Source organism: Hipposideros armiger, unplaced genomic scaffold, assembly GCF_001890085.2.
Source record: "Hipposideros armiger isolate ML-2016 unplaced genomic scaffold, ASM189008v1 scaffold_163, whole genome shotgun sequence".
NCBI classification, from domain to species: Eukaryota; Metazoa; Chordata; class Mammalia; order Chiroptera; family Hipposideridae; genus Hipposideros; species Hipposideros armiger.
Window position 1 is genome coordinate 1,305,303 of NW_017731513.1, and position 24,031 is coordinate 1,329,333.

Sequence of the window (24,031 nt, forward strand, 5' to 3'; positions counted from 1 at the left end):
ACTGACGACTCTGGACCCCAGGACGCAGGTGGGCTTCCCTCGCTGGGGACATTTTGCCCTTGTCTCTACGGTCCATGGCTGGAGAGACAAGCACGTCCACGTGACCACCTCAGGAACAGGACCCAGGACACCTGCAGATTCTCTAGTCTTCGACAGTGCGTGTCTTTTTCTCGCTGCTCCTGCACTGTATGCTTTGCTCTAATACATCGTAAGCCATAAATATAACTTTATGTTGAATCATGCAAATCACCAAACCAGTGGGTGGTTGTGGGGCCCTTGGAATGTACCTTCTCGCTCCAAGATCCCAAAGAATAAATGTGTCTTATAAGACACCTCAGTGACATCTGGGCCAAGAGAAGCTGTGGGACTCTGAATGAGCCAGTTGCGTACTGCAGGCAACCTATTTCGATAATAGTAGCTATACTCATATCTCAGCAAATTAAGTCTTGATCACCCTGAGCTATAAAAAAGCAGCATGACACTTCCTTGGTTCAGGAGGGGACTGGGTAATTTGAATTAATCAAGTATGTTTGTTAGCCATGTTTTCACAGGATTAGAATACCTAAAATGAACTCAGGATTGCACGTTGATTATCGTTTACGCGCTCTGGTGGCTGAGACGGCCACTGTGTCCCAGGGCTGAGCAGGGCTTGCGACACAGGCACTCATTTATGAAGGAGGGTAAGAGAATTGAACCACTCTCTGGAAAGCTTTGAAGTCTTTAACACCAAGTATTATTCTCCTGAACATTAATAATTGTTGTGTAATAAATCTGGGTTGAGTTTGAAGTTTTCCCATTCTACCTCTTAGTTAAGCTCTGTGAAGTCCAAATGCTCACTTGATCTTCCCATTACCTTGGTGAGAAAGGTGGAGTAACGACTATCCTTTCCATTTTACAGAAGGAAAAATAAAGGCATAGACTGGTTTAGCTAACTAGCCAAAGCCCCATGGCAGTCCTCAGAAGCAAAAGGGAACCTAGGACACGCATCTCCTAGCTGAGCAATGCAGGACGTCTGTTCATATTTTACGCTGCGCAGAATAGGAAGCAAACAGTTATTCTCAAATATAAATCAAAGTAGAAATTCCAACAGAGATGGGTTTTATTATGGTGATTTCCATGGTGTCACAGTTCCTTCTAACAGAACCTGCTACTTTGCAACTGCAAAGCACTTCCATAGTGCCAACTCCTTCTCGCAGAAGGCCCAGTGAGGTCAGACAGGACAGAGGCCACCTTCCTTATTTAAAAGTTCGTGGGTGAGGCTTGCACAGCTGTGCCATGCGCAGACTCGCACGGCTGGCAGATGATGGCATCCGAGCCAGCAGCACCTGTGTCACCTGACTGAATGACACCCACAGATAGACCATGTGTAACAAAAAGTCCAATGCCAAGACTGAGCTCTCAGAAACCAATAAAATCGCTATGAATTATGTTTGAAATAAGGGAAAGTATCTGAAAATTAGTGTTCCAGGAGCTACTCCAGGAAGTAATGATGAGAACAGGGTCACATTCTTTATTCTTTGCATGAAGAATTCTCAAGGTGCTGGAATGATGTTTTCAAAGGCAGTTATTACAACTGAGTGGAGGAAGAAGTGCATAATGGGAACTTAAATACAGTTCAACACTTTTAATTATTTTTTAATGATCATTTCAATAATTTTCCAAGGAGATCTGGCATAATCAACGAACCCAAATTTCCACTACTTCTTGCATATTTCTAGGCTAATTTAAGCCTTTCCAGCAAGTTTAATTAGCATTCAAATGAAGCAGACATTCCTCAGAGCATGGGGTCTGGCAGCAAGTGCAAAATAAGATCAGTGGTTGCTCTATGGACTAATGTGGAGAAAGTGTAGACATGCAAGAGTTTCGTGGAGAGGGCGGAAACCCCTAGTGAGTGAGCACTTTACATTTTCCGGGTTCCTGGGTGGGGGGCTACTTCTAAGGCTAGTGGGGGCATCATGGAACTCTAACTCTTGCAAATGATTCCTGGGGAAGCTCCCAAACATTCTCTGAAGCAGTCCGAGGGCGAGGCGGATTTCCACCTGTGCACGACGTGTCTCCACAGGACACTGTTTGACTTCGTCCTTCACCACGATCCCTGTTGATCACTTATCTCTGTTCCTCGAATATGCCAAGCTCTGTCCTGCCTGACGGCCCCAAGTCTTCATGTCAAATGCTGTCCTCGCCACTTTCTTCCTCTCCAGAACTGTTTCTTTTTAGGTTTTGCAGAGGTCATGCCAGACAACCCAACACTTCCCCCTTTCTGCTGTCACTGCACGCTTTCCTGGCAACTCCTGTTTTTCATTTATAGAAGTTAGCACATTTTGGAGTTATGCATTTATTTAATGTCCTTTGTTTATTGTTTGTCTCTTCCATATGGCCAGTGAGTCTCAATTTTGGCTGCATTTTAGAATCCTCTGGGAGCTTTTAAAAAATATGGATATGTGGGCTCCACCCAGACCAACTGAATTTCCGGGGATGGAGCCCAGACTTCTACATCCAGGTCACTTGATGTACATTGTGAACTGAATGGTCTGGCACTAGACTATCAGCCCCTGGAGGACAAAAACCATGTTTTCTTCCTCACTGCTGATTATACCCAGGACTGGCACAGTGCCTGGCCCGTAGTATTCAAAAATACTGAGTTTGACTGAATAAACAATGCTAAGGTTTCTAACTCGTGACTTGCCCTCTGCAGACAGCTTCTTCCTTTCAGCCTTGGTGCCTGCTCATTCTCGCCTCCGTCTGGAAGGCCTGTTTTCTCTTGGTTCATGTGAATCCATTCGCTAATGCTGGCTTGAACACCATCTTCTCCAGGACACCTGGCTGGTGCCCCGGTGGGCGGTATCCTCACTGCAGCAGCTTCTGCATACTCCACCACGACGCTGATATGGGGTTCTGGAACGATCCATGTGCTTCTCGCCCCGGCTCCTGGGAACCCCCAGGATTGTGGATCATCTCTCATTTCTTTGAACTTCCTATCTTCCTCCACTTTTTATTTTGGTTACTGACTTTACTATTAATTTAGTCTCTCAAGGTTTAAACCCAAGGTCATCATTCCTTCTTTCCTCCCTTACATTGGGAATCAGTGTGCAAAAACGTTTATTTTAGAGTTATTGATAATAGCAAATATTTGGAAATTGGATATATTCATAGATTGGGATATTATGCAGCTTTGAAAAGGCCATCGATTACTTAGTAATATGTAAAATGTTCATACGATATACTGTTACCTGACAGAACAAGTTTCAAAACATAAGTGCAGTATGAGGCCAATTTTATAAAAGTATCCTTCAATCAGTATAAAAAGATAGGTCAAAATATATTAATAGTGATTATTTTTGGGTGTGGGATTTCTGTCTTTGGGCTCTTATGTGTTTTCCATTTTAAAAACAGTGAACATGTATTACTTCTGTAATCATAAAAAGCACAGTGAAATTTTTCAAAAGGTGACACTGAGTATCCACTAGCTCGGTGAGCTAAATGGAGGTAACTGATAGTTTGCGGAAGGCACACAAAAGGGCAGAACCGCCTTTTATTTCTGGAACTTTTCCCTCCACTTTAAATATTTGGAATTAATGGGGTGCGATGCTTGAGGGTTTACATTTATACAAAGCAACTTTCCAGGCTACCCACTTATGTCCCAGAGGTAATGAAGCCATATTGTCTTGTTCCGTTTTGAACTCTGAGAGCACATTATTGTTTTACAGAATTGTACATCCTAATTATTTCTGTACTATGGAATCCACCCGGGACAAATTGTGTTTAAACTATGCTCTTGACTTATGTCTGAACTCCTCAAATGTACTTATATACTTGTTGTGCAACTGGAGAATAGCACGCACTTACCTTTTTGCAGACAAAGTCACCAGGTAAATAGACGGTGGATTTCAGTCTTAACAACATGTCACAAAGCATCTGTGTATCACAACCCTGAAGAAAAAAACAATAAAGGGAAAAATAATTCTTACAGACACAGCCAACAGGCCAATATTCCAAGTGATTTTAAAATGCAATAACAATAAACAGTAATAGATGAGTCTGTGTTACCACTACAGTATTAGTTACCAATGGATATGGACTTGTCTTGACCCAAAATTTAGGGTAAAAGAAGCCCCTATTATATAATGGCAAGAGTTTAGATGCTGGTCAGACAGATGTGGGTTTTAAGCCTGTCTCCAGTATGTGTTACCATGTAACCTCTCATGCCCTCAGTTTCCTAATCTGTTAAACACTTATCTCATAATGGTAATTTTTAAATTTGTAAGAAACAAATTTGATTTGTCAGGATCTATGTCTACATTTTTAATCTGTAAATAATTTTAATTTATCTATATGACAAGCTAAAGAAAAAAATCTATAGATGCTTCAAAAATCTCTTTTTACATAGTAGGTTTGAATCTTTCGCTTTCGCCAAATATTTTAATTTTTCCTTCCAGAGCTGCCTACAAGTAGCAGCTCTCTTCTCGTGGTCGGTCCTGTCGTCCCTTAGGAAATTATGATTTTACAGAGAGCTAATCATGGCGAGTAGCAGCGGGAGGGGGAGGAGACAGACGCCAAGGGCCGATTTGGGCCTGAGCGCCCTTCTCTGAGCAGTCGCCCGTTTTCTGTAACGATCTCAGCAGCAAACGCCTGACCTAGATCCATACGAAATTTAGACCTCGGGATGCTTGACAGATAAGGAAAGTTAATAATTTGTGATTGAAGTATCTTCAAGTAGCCATTGGTGAGAAGTATGCAGATGAAAGTGCTGTTAGAATTTTAAAAATTTATTTGAGAAAGTATAGCCTTTGGTTATCTGGGATAGAAGGGCCGGGGCCGGCAGGAAAACCTTCACACAGCCCAACAAGTATGATGAGAAGCTGCCGGGAGCAACTCTTTCTACCTTGGAGCCATGGAAGGCGAGCGAGGGTACGCCCAGGTGAGGGGGTTTGACGCCAACATGGTAGACGTTAATCCTGTCATAAGACATCCCAGGTAAGTAAGAGCCCATACGATATCTGAGAGTGGGGGTTTCCTTCCGCCTGGGAGGGGGAGTGGGGGAGAGGGGAGCGTCAGAGAGGGGCTCATGTGGGTGACACGTTTGAGTCACCTGAGGATGAGTATGACAGGTGAAGATATGGGAGATTTATAGGTCAGAACACCACACATAAGTAAACCAGCGCCCTCCCTCTCTCTCTCTCTCTCTGTCTCTCTCTCTCCTCTCTCTGTATATATGTAGATATGATGTAGATATGATTCAAATCAACAAATAATGTGGTCTGCACAAAAGCAAGGTATAGCATATACTCAGTATGGTTCCCACTATGAAAAACCTACATGAACTAATACTGGCTGTCATTGATGTTTATATGGAGATAAAGGAAAATGATGAAAATGGGACTGGAAGGATCCCCTGAATAATCATCTTCTTGGCCACCACTGGGCGGGAGGAAGTGGGGATGGACCGGGGAGAGGCACTGATGGGACTTCTACTTTAATTTTCACCAGCTTTAATAAAGTGAAACGCACATCCCCCGGTTGTTTGCAGGAACAAAGCCCCCTTTGCGAAGGAATGCACTTCATGGTTTTCTTCTGTCTTTTAGGTGAGCCACTGGCCGGAAGCACGACGGGAAGCCCCGTCAGCAGGAAGGGTTAGGCCCTGAACGGAGGAGCCAGCACGTAGCGCCTTCCTCGGTGGTGCTTCATGGGCAGCTGTAAGCTTATAGCTTGGGTTTCTCAGAGAAAAGCATTTGAACCACTTTAAACATGAATTTTGATGAATATAATTGCATACATCAGGTCATGTAAACGGAACATAGCAGCTGTATGGAGTAAAAACTTGCAATTCAAATTCCATCCGTTAAGTGGTTCTGTCCCTAACGGCTGCTTTACGGACAGATGCCCTGGCTTTGGGGCCATGGCAGTTGAAGAGCAGCCTCTTCTCATCTGCACCCAGGCTTTGTGAAGTGAAGTTGGCATTAGGAAGTTGCCATGTTTTATGATGTGTTTGAAAACAATTATCTTTTTTCCCCTCCCAGAAAAAGATTCTTTTCTGGAGATATACTTAGCTCCAATATTATATGATAAAAAAAATTACATCCTGGGGTGAGCTTTTTCCTCTTGTAATGTAGCTCCCTTTCCTTATAGATATCATGAGGAAATTTTCTGATTTACAGGAAGTCAGTACTGTTTCCTAAATGTCCCCTTTTCTATAAAGTGAGAGCACCTGCATAGGAGTTAACACCAACGTTATATTAACATCTAACGTTTGTATTACACGTTCTCCTTTCTTATCTTTACCTGTTTAATTCTTCCGAACTCCCCATGACACCCAGTATTAATTAATATCCCGTTATCACCTCTGCTTTTTACAGGAGGGAACCGAGTCAGGGAGTCCACTGACTGTTTCCCTAAGTTCACATGTGCAGATACCGGAGGAAGAATATCACCAGAGCGTATTTTTTTTAAAGCTCCACTGAGCAACTCGAGGGCAGATCTGCATGTTCTTCACTTCCGTATCCCCAGCGCCTCTCCAGGGCTTTTGAGGTGCCAGGCACTAAATAAATATGGACTGAGAGAAATGACTGCTGTATAAAAACCACGCATACAGATTTGAATAAGGATTCTGGAGGTTTGAATGGGGTTGGGAGAAACTCTATTTTGATTCAAAACATAACCTGTAGCTTAGATGGTAGTCCCCACGCCCCGGAAGTTCTCCTTCCAGCAATGGCAGGCACGGAGCCCAACTGCAGAGTTGGTCAAGTTTATCTTTGAAAACCTTCCCTGTAGGATTTCTCCATTTCTAGGCTCATTCCTGCTTCTTCAAAACAGAACTTACACTATCAGTAATTTACAAGTCGCTGTGACTGAGTCACCCTCAAGTATCACCAGGGTCTTCAGGGATGTGTCCAGCTCAGCCTTGTTTAGGAGACGCTTTGCTCCACCGTAAGTGCCATTCCCAGTGAGCAGCTGATAGGGGGGACCGAGGGCCGAGAGCCCCGCACTCAGGCGCCCGTGCCACTGACTACCCTGGCATGCTATGGCTGGGAGCTGGTAGGAGCAGTGTCCAAGGGGTAAGTAATTTGCAAAGTACTATAATGTCATCAGTTATTGACTTCTAGGCGATATTGGACTCAGCCCTATGTTCAGTATTTGCAGACATTAGCAAAAGTCCTTTCCATCAAGTTTTCCTTGAGAACTGGCACTAATTCTATTTTTTTAGGAGCCCCGATGTCACACAAAGTGGGAAGGCCCAATTTAGTCCATCTTCCTGGGGTCAGGCGGGGCCCCGGGAAGAACCTAACGTGACCTGCGTGGAGTCACTTTCCTTTCCCAGTTAGTGAGAACATGTTCTACCTGTGCCAGGTGCTGACACAGGCACTTGACATGTCTGAGTCACTTGACTGGCACATGCCAAGCAAGGGTCGACCTTGCTGAGAGTCCTCCTCTCTCTGGGAGGTGCCGAAAGCAGGGGCGATGTGGGGGGCTCTCTGGGGTGCCCCCCAGAACTCTAGGCAGGGTACCTGCTCAGGACGCGAAGGTTAGTGGCGTCCACCTGGTTTATAAGCTCACTGTTCAAAATACTTCAAAGGAAATCAAGCAACAATACTTTTATTACTCATATATCGCCTCTGTAAAAAAAAAGGTAACACAAATGGAATCTCGAGTGTCTCCCCGTTAATCCCCGGTTTCCGGCCTTCTGGAGAGGCCGCGTGACGCTGACGGCATATGCGATCAGGGTGTCACTGGGTGAGTGGCAGAAATCACTCATGCGCCAGGTCACAGCCTTTCCAGTAGCTGTTGCCTCATAATCACAAGCACAGATCCCAGTGCTGGGGCTTGTTCGGGGTGGGTTCTGCGTTTTCACCAGAGCAGCAGACAGTGAGACACTGATGTCTCCCTGACAGACGCAGTGCCCACCATCCTGTTCTGGAATCTTTGGGTCTCTGGTCTCCTGGGCAGGCTCTGGGCTTTTTCCTCAGTTTAAAGGATGAAGTTTTAATTCTAGCCACAAGGTGGCACAACGGAACTTTCATTACATTTTCTAGCACTTGTGGCAATTTGGTGGTAGAGGCGAAATGTGATTTCCTTAGCATTTAATTTGATAAAAGATACTTAAAAATAGAAATTAAAATAATAAATCATCATAAAGGAGGGGAAATTGCCCAACCTCATAGAAATGAATTGCACTTATTAGCTTAATACTTGAGCTTGGGCTGGAACCACATGCAATCTGCAAGGAAGAGAATCATTTTATGAAAAATTAAGAAAAGTATTATAATTTGACTATTCATCTCTAAGATTTTTAGAAGCTCTGATCACCCCATGTAGAAGCAGCAAATCTTACTAATTAACCACGACTGATTGAAGCAAAGTGTTACTAAAATATCTGTGTCTCTAATTCCACCTTTCTTTGATTAAGAGGGAAAAACCCACTGAGGTTTTTTGAGATCGAGGGTCTTTTCTTAGCAGGGGCACAGCAGAGGGTCTGAGTTCAGGTATCTGGGTGTGAAATTCAGTGTTGGGCCAAGAGTAAGTCTGTGACACTCCCCAAAGGACGGTCTGGAGCTCACACTGCTCTGGGACTGTGGGGACACCCCGGCATCTCAGCGCCTTCCCACCTACCCAGTCGGGCTGGTGGGGGCTGAAAGGCGCCATCAGTGGGGTTAGCTTCACAGGCTGGAGAGAGAACAGCCTGTGCTCACCCCCCCCGTGCCCTGCTCCCGGCTCTGCGGCTGCAGTCAGCCTGGCAGTTTGCACTTTCTGTGAAATGGGACAGTAAACCCTTGTCAGAGGCGAGAGCAGTCACACAGCAGTTAGCACAGCGCGGCACGCAGAGCTCAGCGAACAGCAGCGGGGAGTGTTTTTGAGATGCCACGTGTATCGCTGCTAAAATCTGGGGTCAGCAACATCTTGGTTTGCTGCCTTTGACGGAATCACACTCCACACAGCTCTGACAACACTCAGGGGCTGCCATGGTTAATTTTATCTGCCAAGTGGTTCGGCCACGCTGCTCAGATAGTTGCAACACCAGTCTAAATGTCACTGTGAACGGATTTTTAGACGGGATTAACATTTAAATCACTAGACTCTGAGTAAAGCAGGCTGTGCCACTGCGTGGGTGGGCCTCGTCCAATCAGTTGACGAGGGATCCCTGAGGAAGCTGTGCTTCCACCACCTTTGGGCCTGAGCTGCAACACCAGCTCTGCCCACGGCCTCGTCTGCGGGCCTGACGGTCAGGGTCGCGCCTGCCAGCCCCCCGACTGCATGAGCCAGCATCCCTTAACACGAGTCTCCCTATATGTACACGTGCTGTTTGGTTCTGTCTCGTCGGAGAGCCCTAATCCAGGGGCCGTGTCAGAGCTGGGGTGACAATATGGTGACACGTGTGGAAGTTGAAGGGTCACGGGCAGTATGGACAACCTGACATGACATTGTCCTTATTACAATTCACGATACTCCAGCTTTACTTACATTATTTTTGCAAAAGCATGACGACACTTGCTGTTCAACTAGGAACCAAACAATAAAGGAAAGAACTGCGAGCACATTTGTGGTGCTGGAGGTGTTAACTTGAACGTAATGCAATTAAAGCCACAGGCATGTCTCTTGAGGAAACTGAAGCAGCGTTACTTCGCATAGACCCGTCCTCTGCTCTGACCGCTTGCGGCACTGTGAGCAAATCCCTCTGCATCTGAGCCCATTCCCAAGTTCACAAAATGGACAAAAGTCCTCGGGAAGTCCTAGGAGTCCCAGCTCTAAACCTAAAGTGTTCCTTAGGGCACCTGGTCTAGACCTGTGAGTCACATGATCCTCAAGTACCTCCTATCTGCCTAACTCTGACGAGGGGCAAGACACCAAGCGTGTCCGCCAGCCTCCGGCCCCGGCCTCCTTTCTCCTGCCTCTCTCTCTCTCCTCCTGCCTGCCTTCTGCAGATATGGAAGGCTCACTTGCGGGGAGAACTCCACACATGGAGGTTTCCCACAGTTGACCGCCACCCCTCTCTGCTGTCCTGGTTAATCCGTCTACTCCTGTCTCCGAGGTGGAAGCTCTGCTGCCTCTGTCCTCAGGCGGGGCCCGCACCCCAAGCCTGCCTCTCACTGAGCTTCCTGGGCGCGTCTGCGTGTCAGCCATGCTCTGGCCCTACAGAGCTCCGGGCTCGGTGAACGGGTCCCGCGTCCCCACACTGTGACCTCTGCCCAGCAGCCTCCAGCTCACTCCAGACCCCAGCGCTGTTCCGATCACTTGATTGATTATTGATCGATCATTGGGAGTGACCCATGACCTGGCTCAGTCAGAAGCAGCATGAGTCAACAGGGTACAATTTACGAGAACAGCATGCAGGAGCCCTACTCAGCCTATTCCCGAGAAAAGAACGCATTTGTACAAATAAGAGTGTCTCCACAAAAATAAATTTAGAAAGATTCCATACCTACTTATTTTCTACTTCATTTGACTCTAGAAAAAAATAACTTTTTTCATTTAACAGAAATATAAATGGAAATGGGTTCTTTCTCGAAGGAACTGCATCTTTAATGGAAATGTCAGGAATGAATGCATTTAACTTTACATATAACATTTGCAAGATATGAATTTAACCTTTCCTCTCATTCAGATGTTGCCGATTTTATGGATTTCCAAAAATATATGTAAAAACAAAGGGACAAACTCTGAGGCTGAAAATTGATAATTTTCCAAATCGGAGATAATCCCATAAAAGTCACTGGTATGTAATTTAAAGCTTTTGTTTTCTTTAAAAGGAAGCCAATTGTTGTCACTTATTCTCAGTTAAGCTAGCCATTAAGGCTTAAATCATTTTACGTTTAAACATACTGTTGGCGTAATTAGCCTCGAGGCTGCCATGCCTCTGACCATAACCTACAGCACATTCACACTGTGCCCCTGCAAGCCCGGCGCACACACAAGCGTGTGTGCATTTAAACATAAATAGCGGAAACAACAATTTCGTAGTGTGATGCCTACCCTCACTCTTGTGTGAGGCATGCTGGTCTTTTCTCTTCTATTTTATATGCTGGCTGGGACCCACTTAACTGAATTCATGGATTCCCAGTGGATTGCAAGCTGCCCCTTGAAAATCATTAGTGTGGACACACCTGTTAAGCAGTCTCCCTCTCCCAGTGTCCCAGACAGATCAGCACACTGCACACTCCTCCTCAGAGCGTCCACTGTGGGAGCGCTCCCCCTGGAAACTGGAGACCGCTGGTGGTCACCTCCAGGTATGCCTCGCTGCTCCCTCTCCTCTCTCTCCCCTGCCCTCCCCTCCCCTGCTAAGGCCTTTACTAAGCAGCTGCTCTGTCTGAAAGTACTGTGTCCTGTGGGTAGAAAGACTCAGGACGAGCGTTTGTTCTCCAAGGAGGTTTTACTCCAGGGGATCTGTCTACGGCCTAGGAATGGTTTCCAGCTCACTGTTCCTTTGCTGAACAATACAGAGGAAGTCTCATTCCTTGTCCACATAACAGGCTTCAGTGCGTGTAACCTCTGCTGCTCTTGAATTCACTTTTTTTCCCACAATATCTATACATTTTACTTTGAGGCCATTTTTTAAATGGAAAAATAATTTATATGCAGTGAAATATACAGATTTTAAGTGACAGTTGGATCGATTTTGACAAATGCATACCTGTGTAACTTTCCTATCAAGACAAAAAGGTTCCCTCATGCCTCTTCCTAATCAATGTCTCCTGACTAGAAGAAGTCACTGATCTGATTTGTATCATCACAGAATAATTTTATTTATATGACCAAACTCAACTAAAACTCCCAGGTCTAAAAACAACTTATTATAGAACTAAATATTGCTCTCTCTATATTTACAATATTTAAATTTTAGACCTAAGTCCAGAATTTCACTTTTGTGCTTGTTGAAATTAATCTTGGCTTTGCTTATTGTTCAAAAATTCAGTTAATTTTAGGTTTTGTAATCTAGCGTATTTTAAACCATCTCTTCTTGCTTTGTGTCAACTGCCAGTTTGAAGATCACATGGTTTGTGTCTCCATCAAAATCCTGATGGAATCCAGAGCAGGGCATAGGGAGAAAAGTCCTAGGAGGCCGACCTGACTCCAGTACCCCACGGAGTCAGGCTGAGGTGACACTGGGGGTGACTCCGCGTCACCTGCTCCCTCGCGGCTTCATCGTCTCGTCCCTGTACCTCTGTCTGGATTGCATCTTCTGTTCTGTCCACTTGCCTCCCAGGGGATCGCATCCGTTCCCAACTGCCGATATGCCCGATATTATTGCCCCAGCTTCAACCTCTCCCCTGAACTCACGTTTCATTACCAGGCCACCTCCATCCATTCCATCTGGGGTCTAACTCTCACCTCAGACTAACATCCAAAAACAGAGCCTCTTTCTACCCGTCTTCCCCGCACTTACTCTCAGGTTTCCTATTTTACTCTTCCTGTTTCTCAGGCTTAAATCCTTGGCGTCCTCCTTGCTTCCTTTCTCGCTCTCATTTTCTTCAGACAAACAGCAAAAACAGGATCTCCCTTCCAAATCCATGCAGTATTTGCCCATTTTTAACCTGCTCCTGCACTGGCTCTGGCCCCCTGTCTCTGCCACGGATGGTCACGCTAACCCCCGTCTGGCCTCTGGCCTTCTCACTTGGGCTTCCTGTGCTCTGTTTTCCACACAGCAGGGAGGAGGGTATTTTTCAAACCAATCGCAAATAGGTCACACTCTGCACAAGATCTTCCATGGTTTTTACATCACAGCACAAATTGGGGTCTACACTGCAGCCTCCACGGCCCCCACCTCCATGACCTTGCCTCCTGCCTCGGCCTCCCCTTTTCTCCCGTCCTTCTGCGAGGCTTGTTCTCCATCACTCTGCCAGCTCAGGGCTTCCCAGTGTCCACCCTCCTGTGACACCCTGCCCTCCCCTGCCCCTCCTCCCCGTGCAGTCTGGGCCCCAGCGCACTTCTTCAGAGCAGCCCTTCCTGACCAGTCTAATTCATCCTCCTCAGTCTAATTCTGTTCATAGCATTATCACCTGCACACGTCGCACACTTATTGATCATTTCCCTCTTGGAATTTAAGCTCCACGTGCACTCGTATTTGTTTTAAAATGTTGTACTCTCCATGGCTAAACTGGTGCCTGAAACATGGCAGGGACTTAATAAATATCTGTGAATAAATGAATTAAATAGGTGAATCAGTGAGTGTCACACAGAATTAAGTGTGAGGTGAGGGAAACTTACACACAGCGTAAGGCATTGAGAAAAGGGTAGTAAAATTAAAAACATTCAAACATTCAAAAAGTTAAACATCTTTGTTTTGTATTTTTTCTAAAAAAAAAAAAGTGCCTCTAAATTTGAATTTGGCCATCTAAAAGGTTAAACTCTGAAGTATTTGTAACAGGAGACATGCTGAGGCCTGATTCTCAGACTGTCAGGCCAGTCCAGAGCTCCCCTGGGCCTGCCTGTCACGCGTGGCCAAGACGCACTGAACCGCGGGAAAGATGCATAGTAGCCGAAGTGTTTGATGATACAGTAATACCTTGGTTTGCGAGCATAATTCGTTCCAGAAACAAAGTACTCGTATTGCAAGACATCGCTTGTTTACCACACATTGAAATGTATTAAAAATGTCTGCTCGTCTTGCGGAACACTCGCAAACCACGTTACTTGCAATCCAAGGTTTTACTGTATTTAAGTTTACACACGAAGAGCCTGAGGAATGCTTTCTCTTTGCCCAATCAGGAGAGACAGGCTTCTAAAGACTAAGTCATCACCAATGAGAGACTCAGAGCTTATTTGATTCTAATTCCACATAAATTCTCCGGATTATTTTGATTTGTTAAAACATAAGGCCAGAAAATCATGAGTGCTGCACAGAGCAAGGGCTCCGATTCGCAGAGACACAGATGCGGCGTCTGTGTGCTCAACGTGAGAGCACTCACCTTGAACAGGTCGACCTTGCTGACGACGCTGAAGTTCATGTCCATGGCCAGGGCTAACTGCATCGCGGTGGGCAGGCCCTCGAGCAGGCTGCACTCATCTTCAGACAGGTAAACACATCAGCCCACAAAGCAGAATAATTAAGGAAAAACATCACCAACGTGCACAGGGAAAAATAAACAAAATGCCAAATACTTTTATACATAAACAGCAGTATCAAATTCTGTATTTTCATGTCTTCTATTGGCCAAACACACCTATCACAAGAGCGCCGTTACTTTCATGAGAGGAGTAGTTTCACTATTGATTACGCAATAGTTCTGAATCATCCAGAGCACGGTGCTTGCTAACATTTTAGACATGAAGTTTGGTGATCGTGGGACACAGGCTAGGGGACAAAGTGGTCGGCAAAAGGGTCTAGTTCTTGTCTTCTGAATCTGCGGGTCGCAGACCTACCATCCTAAGAATGGCAAATGACAAGGTGCACCGTGGGCATCTGAAAGCTCACAGAGCTGTCACTATCTTTCTTGACCTAATGACCTCCCTAAGGTAAGTACTCTCTTTTCTGCTTTGCAGAAAGAAGACAAAGAAAGTACAGAAGCTCAGAGGGGCCGTCAGGCCCTTGCTCCGTGGTGTGTAACTGCTGGGTGGTTGGGGGGATGCAATCTACAGAAGAAACGTGCTGAGCGAGTAAATTCCAACCGTTGTTACTTACTTGCTTATTCACTCAGTGAGTAGTGTGAATACTTTAAAGATTACTCTGCCTGTGAATTGAATGATGGATGGGCCTTCAGGCTGATAGAATGTTCCATAAACAAGCTCCCCGTTTTAGAGTCTAGTATGCTACCAGTTTCTGAGAGTGATTCTTCTTGATGTTTTCTTATATCCATTTAGAAAACAAAAACTTGCTATAGTATATCCTTATTTTGATTCCACCATTGATTCTAAATATGAAAATCCTTTCTGAAAAGACACAGCCCCTTGTTTCTGGGGGCGCTGTCTCCAGGAAGAGAGGGAGGGACGGCAGGGCTCCTTTGCTGCTCTTCCTGCTGTAAGATGCCCTGGGAGCCGCTGTGGGTGCTCCAGAGAGGCACGTGCCTTTCATATTTGGGAAGTCCCTAAACGTGGGGTGTGAGTCTGAAGAGTGGCAGAAAGGTGAAGGAAAGTTACAACACAGTCACAGGGACATAAAGTACAGCAGAGGGAATGTATCAGTGACATTGGAATAACCCCGAGAGGTGCCAGACATATCGGGGATCCCTGTGTAATCCACATAAATGTCTAACCACTACGCTGTACACCTGAAACAATGAAATATTGCCTGTGGACTGTAAATGCAAAGTACAGTAAGTAAAAACAAAAGGTCCCACTGCCGACGACCAGCGGTTCGCACCTGCTCTTGAAGGCCTCTGTGATTGAAGGGTCACGCTGTAATTTACACTCTGGAGGCAAGAGTTTGGCTTCTCAGTGGCACTAACTCCTATTTTTAGATGGGAAGGAGTACCAAACTAAAAGTTGAATCTGATTAATGTCAACGAGCAGACTTTTACTTTATAAGATTTAATAAAAGTTATTTTTACTGCAGCATTACTGCACTGAAAGTCCACACCATGGATTATTGGGGGTCTCTCGGGGAAACCGTGTGTCCCCGCAGCACGATGCCCTGAAGCTTGCCTCTTCCTGAGCCTGTGCTCTGGTCAGAGGGTGACGCCTCACAAGGGACTAGGGCTTGTTATAGCAAGTCTGAGCTCCACTTAGCTACCTGCTGGCTCTGTGCCCTTGGCCAGGTTTTCAGTTAGGAGCCCCCATTTCCTTGTCTCTAAAAGGGGTTAAAGACAGCTAATTTTCCCAATTCTTTTTTTTGGGGTGAAGACTGTAGGGAGCAATATAGGTAATACCTAGCACCAGGTAAGCACTAGAATAAAATTTAGCCTTTGCTCTTCTGGGATTTGCATCACCAGTAAGTTATGGCTGGATATTTAAGAAAAAAAAATCCCATGGTATTAAATTAATGCTTTAATGATCTTTCAGTTACTTTTCAATTTTCTGTTCAGCTCCAACTGGTCTCCGCTTCTACCTCACAGAACTTCCAACACACCACCTGGTTTGCAGAGATGTAATGAGCACCCTGTCACGCTTACCCAGCATTCTTTGCGAGTCCCATGTGTATTGATACCAAGTCCGAACCCGATTCTGCACGCTCTTAGGGACGGAGTAAGTGTTCAGATAGGCGATGGTGTGATCCACACAGACCCGGAAGTTGTTCTGATTGGCTGTCGCTGCCCCAATGACGTCTCGCATCTAAAAGTGAAAATAAGCTCACTGCACAACTGGCTGAGGAACTGGGCGAGTTACTAATAGCCCAGCTGAATTAAGGGCTCTTGCATGAAACGCTCCATTCTAACACTCTTGACGATTTGATTTTTAACACACTGCTATTGGGTGCTGATTTCAACCACTTCCATAAAATTTTGGGCAAACTGCATCCTCTTTTGGGCCCAATAAAGAAACAGTAAGACTTGTCTTATTTCCCACATGAGGTTTTTGTGATGATTCAGTCATGTTATGCATGTGACTACACACAATTCTTTGAAAACCTGCATATTATTGCAAAGACGTTAGTTGATTTTTAAAAAGTTACCCGGCTTGTGCTTATGAAAGGAAGGTATACAGAGAGCGAGCCATTAGCTGGCAGAGTGGCCAGTCTATTTTTTTTGTTGTTGTTGTGGCCAGCCTATTTTGAGTCTCCCTTTGAAAGCATCCTTCATAGGTTGCCCAGTGTGGCTGGCTGTGTAGACGCAATTCATCACGAAAGTGCAATCTCTGCACTTCGCTTTGTGTTGTTTGGATGGATAAAATCAAACCTCATCATGCTTGAGGCACAGCACTGAGCAGAAGCTGAAATTACTGAAGCATCTCCGACCGCTGTGACAATACTTAAGGAACTGTCAGGTTTTAGTTCTTCGATGTTTATAACTCAGCCATAAAAACCCACTCTAGGTTAAAAGCTGATCTTTAAGGTCTCAGCACAAAAGAGATATATAGCTCGACGCTTCCTCTTACAAAGAGGGAAGCAAGTGGCTGTGAATTTGCTTTGACAGTGGGTTTATAATGGAAGGAAAAGCAGCGCCTCGCTTTCACACTCTTAAGACTTTGCTCACGCCCTGTGGGAGCCGAGACTTTTCTGCTCATGAGGAGACGGCTCATCTTGGAAGTCTAGCTTAAACAGCTCTTTTATTATGACGCTCGCCTCAGCTTCCATGTTAGAGTTAGTAGGTTCTTCTCCATCAAAAGCATCTGCTGGCAGCGATGCAGGCAAACTGGACGCGTCCTTTCCAGCATCTGCCTCACTCCTCGGGGCTGTTCCAAATACTCTTCAGCAGCCTCCATTCCTAGCTCTTTCTCCAGGCTGCTCTTGACAGATGACGAACGTTGAACGTTTCCGAGTCATCTAATTTCATGACAACGGGGACATTAGGGGCTGGGCCGGGAGATTTAACAGTTTTAAATTGGAAACCAAGGGCCATGAAAAGCTTTTCTGATTGGTGTTGATGGTCCGGAACCTGCAGCGACAGTGACCTGAGTGGCTTACGGGCTGGGTTCGGTGGTGGTGGAGTTGGGCAGGCGTGTATTCCAGGGAAGTAGGTGAGGGCGTGAGAGGGAGCAAATGCCAGTCTCTGAGTCAAACCAGAGAACAGAGCACTGCATTCAAGAGGTGACGATCGGTCCTGGTGTGGTTTCGTGTGGTTATGGGTGGGGGTTTTGAATAAGCAGTGATTCTGTCCTGGGCCTTGTTGCTTTGCTTCGAACTGTTCTCCTCAGCGTCTATTCACACAAATCTTCAGGTCTCGCCTGAGTCTTTCTCCTGGGCTCTGGTACTGTGTCAGTGCCTTGCTAGCTTTCCCTGTTTCTGCTGGAACCTCAAATGCAATATAAAGGCAGGTGTGTTGTGGCAAATAAAGCAGCGCTTCTCAACTTTTTGGTGCATGTAAGTCACCTGAAGCTCTTGTGAAAATGCAGGTTTTAACTCCCTAGGTCTTGGGCAGGGCCTGACCTCTGAATTTCCCAAGTCATGCTGGTCTGGACACCACACTCCTCTGAGTAGCAAGACATAGTTTTTAATCTCGTGAAAATGGCCCTGGACACAGTGAATACAAATACATCAGATTTCACCATCGTTCTCTGTACCGTACTGTATGGCTCCAGCATGTGACTGAATGAATTACACGTATGAATGAGGGGGCGCCTCTTAAACTCTTTCAACTGGAGCTTCCTCATCTGTAAAACTGAGGGAACACTGAGTGTGCTGTCCTTACCTCACATGGAATCTATGAGAAATACATGAAATAATGTAATTTTGCTGTTTATAGTCAAATTATTTTGAATTGCAATTCTCTCTAAAGCAGCCTATTTTCAATCATTGTTAATGCAACCTCCCAGCCATTAAGATTATGATATTTTATACTTACAGTTTTTAACTGCTTGGCATTCATCCTCCCAAACCTACATATTTTCTAAATAGAGTTTCTTTTACAACCTTACCTTTCCCCACCCCATTACCGCGTTCAGGCTGCAGGAGCCATAAACCTGCAGTAAGCACGCCTTTTGCTTTCTGTACGTTGATGGTTTGCTACCTGGGACTACCTCTCTCAGAGTTAGCTAATTAATTTGTAGACATATCAAAGAACTCTCCTGGGAATGCACATTCCACACGCAAACTAACAAATGTAGGGGGTGCTCACATTCCTGGTCACTACCCACCTGCCATGGTCACCCCAGGAAGCAGGGACAGCTCCTAGGCCCCAGAGCCCCTGAAGTACACAAAACACCGAATCAGCACCGCCCCCGACTCCCTGTGGCTTCCTCCTCTTGGATCTGTTTATAGAACAGATTTGATGACAACCGCATCCTGATCTATTGGCCTCTCCATACCTAAATAATAACGAAACCTGTATTTTAAAACAGTACTACCCCCTCCAATTTGTATTATACTTTGATTAATCTTCATTGGCTATCTTCTTTGTTCAACCTCCTCCCCTGGCCGACTTCCTGTGCCTTTAGGATAAAGCCACATCTGTCATGTTCAGGGCTTTAAAATACCTTGTGCTTACGTCAATCTCTAACCTTATTTACAAGCGTCATTCACACCACTCCTTCTCGAACTCCTATTTCTCAAACCTTGTGCGTTATCACTGCCACCTTCCACACTCTGTTTCTGACTGATCGAACCACCTGTGTGTAACTACTGCATCTCATCTAATTTTTTAATCTCACCCGTTTCAAATGCATTCTCCTCCAAGAAGCCTCCTGGGAAGTTTCCCTTTTCGGAGCTAACACAGAGCTCTCAGACTCTGCCTGGTATTTATCAGAGATGGCAGGTCCCTGACCTTCATGAATGCAGGAGCTGAGCTTTGACGATTGGTGCTCAGCTTCAGATGGTAGAAAGAATAGTGGGTGTTAGTCATACCACTGTGAGTGTGGTGAGTGGGGACCAATCATCTTTCTAGTGTGAATAACCGTTTTGTGATTTTGTCTAACTCTACCCAGCACAAAGGTCTCAACATTTGCTCTCAAACATGGGGTATTTAAGTACCTCCTGGGGAAGTGTAGCTTCTAAAGATGCCGTGCTGTCGAGCGTTTCTCTGCCTGTGAATCTGGGCATTTGCAAAGATGCTGAGCTCTCTCTCTCCTTGGAAATGCCAGTTACCTTGCAATAGTTATTTACCCACCTGTTTTACTTTCTTACTAGGCTGTGATGCTGTGAGAACAGGACAAGGAGATGCCATAATAAACATTTATGAGCCAATGATTTATTAATTAAATTAATCTAGATGGCATTTGGTAACCTCTGCGTGAAGTGACCTCTGAGGTTGATTTTAACCCAGGGATTTTATCACAGTATTTGAAGTTTAAGTAAATAAACTTTAAGCTTTTAAAGATTTTCACGATGCTCCAAGTAAGACATTAACTTAGAAACTTGACTGTCTCTGCAGCTTCAACCTGACACTCACCGCGGAAAGGTCTCCTGATAGATTTCATGGTTTAAAAACTGAAAGGCATTAGTGGCCAATTCACAACCTCCTCCAGTCCATTAAAATAAATGGAATTAGTTTTAGAAAGCACCATCTAAATTTTGATTTTTCCTCTGTAAAGTTTATAAATACATGTTAGCTTTTTAAAAAATGACATCATTATATATCTAGGGAGTCATATCTCAATTTACCTGACCAATCAAGCTGGAGAACACAAAAACTCCTGAAAAAAAATTCAGCAGTTGAAAAACAATTTCAAATGAAGTTTGTGGCTCTGGGAGGCCCCCGATGGTAATTAAACTTCGAACGGCCCAGTAGTAACATCTCAGATACCTGTGAAGAGAGAAGATAGGCACACCTTGGTTTTTACTGTAACACTATGCTTGGGAGTATAGATTACTGCTACATATTAACACACTTCCTCATCAAGACTTTTTCTTTAGAGAGCACCGCAAAAACCACATGAGCTAATGTTCATTTCTTGCTAAACATCGTGAAGTGGCTCAGCAAACCCGGGGAGGTTGTTCACTAGCTGTTCCACTTATGTCTTGTTGAAGAACAACCAATCACTCCCAAGCTTAATGGTATGAACCAACCCGTTTCATTAGCTCAGAGCCTGTGGCTCAGGAGTCTGTAAAAGGCCCAGCAGAGGTGGCTAGCCTGGGCTTCCTCACAGCGTGGCGATCTCAGGGTAGGCGGACCTCTGACATGGGGGCTGCTTTTCCCAGGCAGGGCCGGGAGGCTTCTTATAACTCAGAAGTCCCGTAATGTCCATCTCTTGCCACACAGGTCGCTAAGGCCGGCCCGGAGCCAAGGGAAGGGATATAGGAACCCACCTCTCAATGGGAGGACAGCAGGGGAACTGCGACCGTCTTTACAGGACCGCGCTAGTGGATCGGGAGCCTAGGGCAGCGGTTCTCAACCTGTGGGTCGAGACCCCTTTGGGGGTCGAACGACCCTTTCACAAGGGTCACCTAAGACCATCAGAAAACAAAAAGATACTTACATTACGATTCATAACAGTAGCAAAATTACAGTTATAGAGTAGCAACGAAAATAATTTTATGGTTGGGGGTCACCACAACATGAGGAACTGTATTAAGGGGTCGCGGCATTAGGAAGGTTGAGAACCTCTGTTTTAGGGCTATTTACGCAGGTGGGGGAGTCTCTTACAGTTTAGGTCCAATTGTTTATACTGATGGAAACTACAGCAGGTTGTCTTTTCTGCCTGCATCCCATTGTATCATTGAATGTGTAAACCACGGGAGGGACAGAGGAGAACTGAGCTCCACCTCAAAAGGCCAATTACTCTTGTGGGATAGGTAATTTACCTAGAAATTCAGTGTTGAAGAAAACCAAGTAGGCTCAGGAATATACTTGGTAAAGATTCTGTACTTGACTTGAGCAACTGCAAATGGAGAGACGGGTCTTTCTAGCCCAGGGAGGAAGAGAATCAGGGACCCGGGCATCAGAGAGGAAGACTGTAAAGATTAGGACAGAACATGTACGATTCGCTTAGCTCTGTTGGCTGAGGGTTTCACGGAGTCCCAAGTGAGGAGGGAAGGGAAGTTCCCACACAACCCACTGTGCAGGCTAACTTTTGTGCATGATCAGGAATACTGTTATATACAGTGCACGTAACCTGGTCTGAGGCGGGCATTCCACGGAACACTGCAAGGACAATGTTTTGTCTGTAGAAGCATCTCCAGGTATCATTATCAAGAGGCATCTGGAGTTAGTGGGTCCCAACTGACTCCTCTGGTCTCCAGGGCAGACGCAGAAAAGGAGCCCGTTTTACAGAGTCCTGCCCCAGTTGGGCTTTCGCTTCTGGTCTAGGTGTGTCACATATTGTACCAGCACTTTAAGTAACTGTATATTAGTTTCTGAACTAGGGTGGTCTTTTTCTTATGAAAATAGTTTATAAGTTTCAGATATTCAAGTAGTAAGAAGTTAAAGTTTACAAAGAAAAAAAATCAAACTGCAGTTTAAGTCAATATTCAAACAAAAACAGAAAAGAAATCGCTCATTTTGAAGTTCAATACCTTTCGAAGGACATTTTTTTTTTTAACCTGGTGGATATAGGAAGAAAAAAGTAATGAATTCTGGTAGGGTTTGAAACCACTGTGGCAAGGGAATAAAGATATTACCACTCTGCAATTTTTTTCTAGCAGGCTTCCTTGGACTTACTAATATTATAGTGAACTTGATGTCAAGGAGAACCACCTTGAAGAAGTATGGAATAAATTTTATGGATTGCATTTTAACTTTCAAATTCCAATTTATAATTTCCCGTTACCTGATTTATTTTGGTCACAGGTCCTGGACCGGTGGGTGTCTTTAAATTAAGAAACTTTACTGAACCCAGTACTACCCGAGAGTAGGACAAGGAATATCTTCTTTCCCTATGTGACCAACCCCATCACCAGTGTTGGGATGGCTGTAGTAATAATCCAAGTCACTGTAGCATTAACAGGAACAAACATAGGAACTACTTTCTCTCAATTTCTTTTCCTTCAATTTCTTATTTATGGACTTTAAATAACAATCAAATGTGAAACTTAGGTATTGATTTTTCCAAATCTGGACGGATAGCCTTGAACTATTTTTTCGTATATGAAATAGTCTGCTGTGTTAACGGGAAGTTTTCTTCCCTGATGCTTTGAGGTTTATTTTAGGATTCTTTTCTCAGTCATGTCTTATACTCAGATACGCACAACCGATGGTAAGATCTGTAACTGAATTATTATATGGCATCTTATTGATTTTCTAGGATTAGCTTAATTAGTCAAGTGTGTCCATCTCTAATATTTACACCCCAGGTAGACAGATCTTTCCCAGGACTTTCTATCTCGCTGATTTAAACATGAGCTATCTAACAGACCGTGTATGTGTGTATATCCTGTCAGCTCCAAGTTAAAGCACTAAGGCAGAATTTGACATAAGACCATAAAAACCATTTAGTGTGAAACAGAAATTCTTCCTCTGTGAAACAAACGTGACATGAAACTTTCCCTCAGTATTTTGTTATGAAAAATTTCAAACAGAAAAATTGAAAGAATTTTCCAGTGAACAGCCACATATCCACCTGGATTCTACCATGGACACTTTATTCTACCTATTTGTCACACAATTCTCCATTTTTCCATCCATTAATCCATTTTAGTTTTTGGATGCATTTCAAACTAATTTTTGCACAGTAAGACACTTCCTCCTAAATACAGTACTTTAGAATATACGTGTTAACTAGAGTTCAATTTTTATAGTTATTTTGAACATATGATAAAAGCACAAATATGAAGTGTACCATTTGATGAACTTTGACACATGCATACACTTGTGTAGCCCAAACACATATCAAGACATAGAGCTTCCATCACTCCAGAAAGCTCTCCTATTCTTTTTTTTTATTATTTTTTTTATTTTATTTTTTATTGGTGAATTGGGGGATGGGAACAGTGCTGGGGAATTGGGGGAAGGGGGACAGACAAGTTGCTGTCGTTTTTGTTCTTCAGTCTAGTTGTGGAGGATGTTGCTTCACTGGCCCAAGTTGGCACCATCATTGCGCTCTTCCCAGGTGAGGCAGATCAGTCGCCGGCTTCTGGACGGCCGCTCACTGCGGCTGCTGGCCGCTCACGCTGGCTGCTGGCTACACACGGTAGCCCATGGCAACCCACTGCCATAGGGACTGCAGCCCACGCCGTCGCCGGCGACTCACAGCAGCCCAGCTCCAGGTTGAGCTGTTGTTCAGCATCTTAGCTGTAGAGGGCAGTGTCACTGGCCCTCATATGTGGGATCCGAACCGGGGCCCTCTGGCATCCCAAGCGAGTTCTTAACCATCGCGCCACTCGGCCGGCCCTCCTATTCTTTTTCTTAGTCAATCCCTGAGCCCAAAGGCAAGCACTATTCTAATTTTTCTACCATAGATGAGTTGTGCTTGTTTTAGAATTTCGCATAAATGAAATCAGTGGTATAGTTTTGTGGGTGATGTCTTTCACTCGGCATCATGTTTTTGGGATTTACCCATGCTGCTGTGTGGGTCAGTGATTCCTTCCTTTGATTGCTGAATAGTATCTGTTGTATGACTGTAGCACAGTTTGCTTATCTTT

At 44.8% G+C, this 24,031-nt stretch overlaps 1 protein-coding gene and 1 long non-coding RNA gene across 2 annotated transcripts in view; one reads left to right on the forward strand and one right to left on the reverse strand.

The window, feature by feature from the left end:
* Window positions 1-24,031, reverse strand: part of CNGB3 (cyclic nucleotide gated channel subunit beta 3) — a 114,385-nt gene that overhangs the window by 15,557 nt on the left and 74,797 nt on the right. Inside the window, exons 12-15 of the mRNA XM_019651621.1 lie at window positions 20,117-20,258; window positions 16,035-16,194; window positions 13,896-13,993; window positions 3,847-3,930 (exon numbers count right to left, since the gene is read on the reverse strand). Of these exons, the coding sequence (XP_019507166.1) occupies window positions 3,847-3,930; window positions 13,896-13,993; window positions 16,035-16,194; window positions 20,117-20,258 (484 nt within the window). The remainder of the gene's footprint in view (window positions 1-3,846; window positions 3,931-13,895; window positions 13,994-16,034; window positions 16,195-20,116; window positions 20,259-24,031) is intronic.
* Window positions 4,621-7,212, forward strand: LOC109387571 (uncharacterized). The gene is made up of 3 exons (XR_002125026.1): window positions 4,621-4,974; window positions 5,583-5,693; window positions 6,354-7,212. It is a non-coding gene; the product is annotated as an uncharacterized LOC109387571 (long non-coding RNA).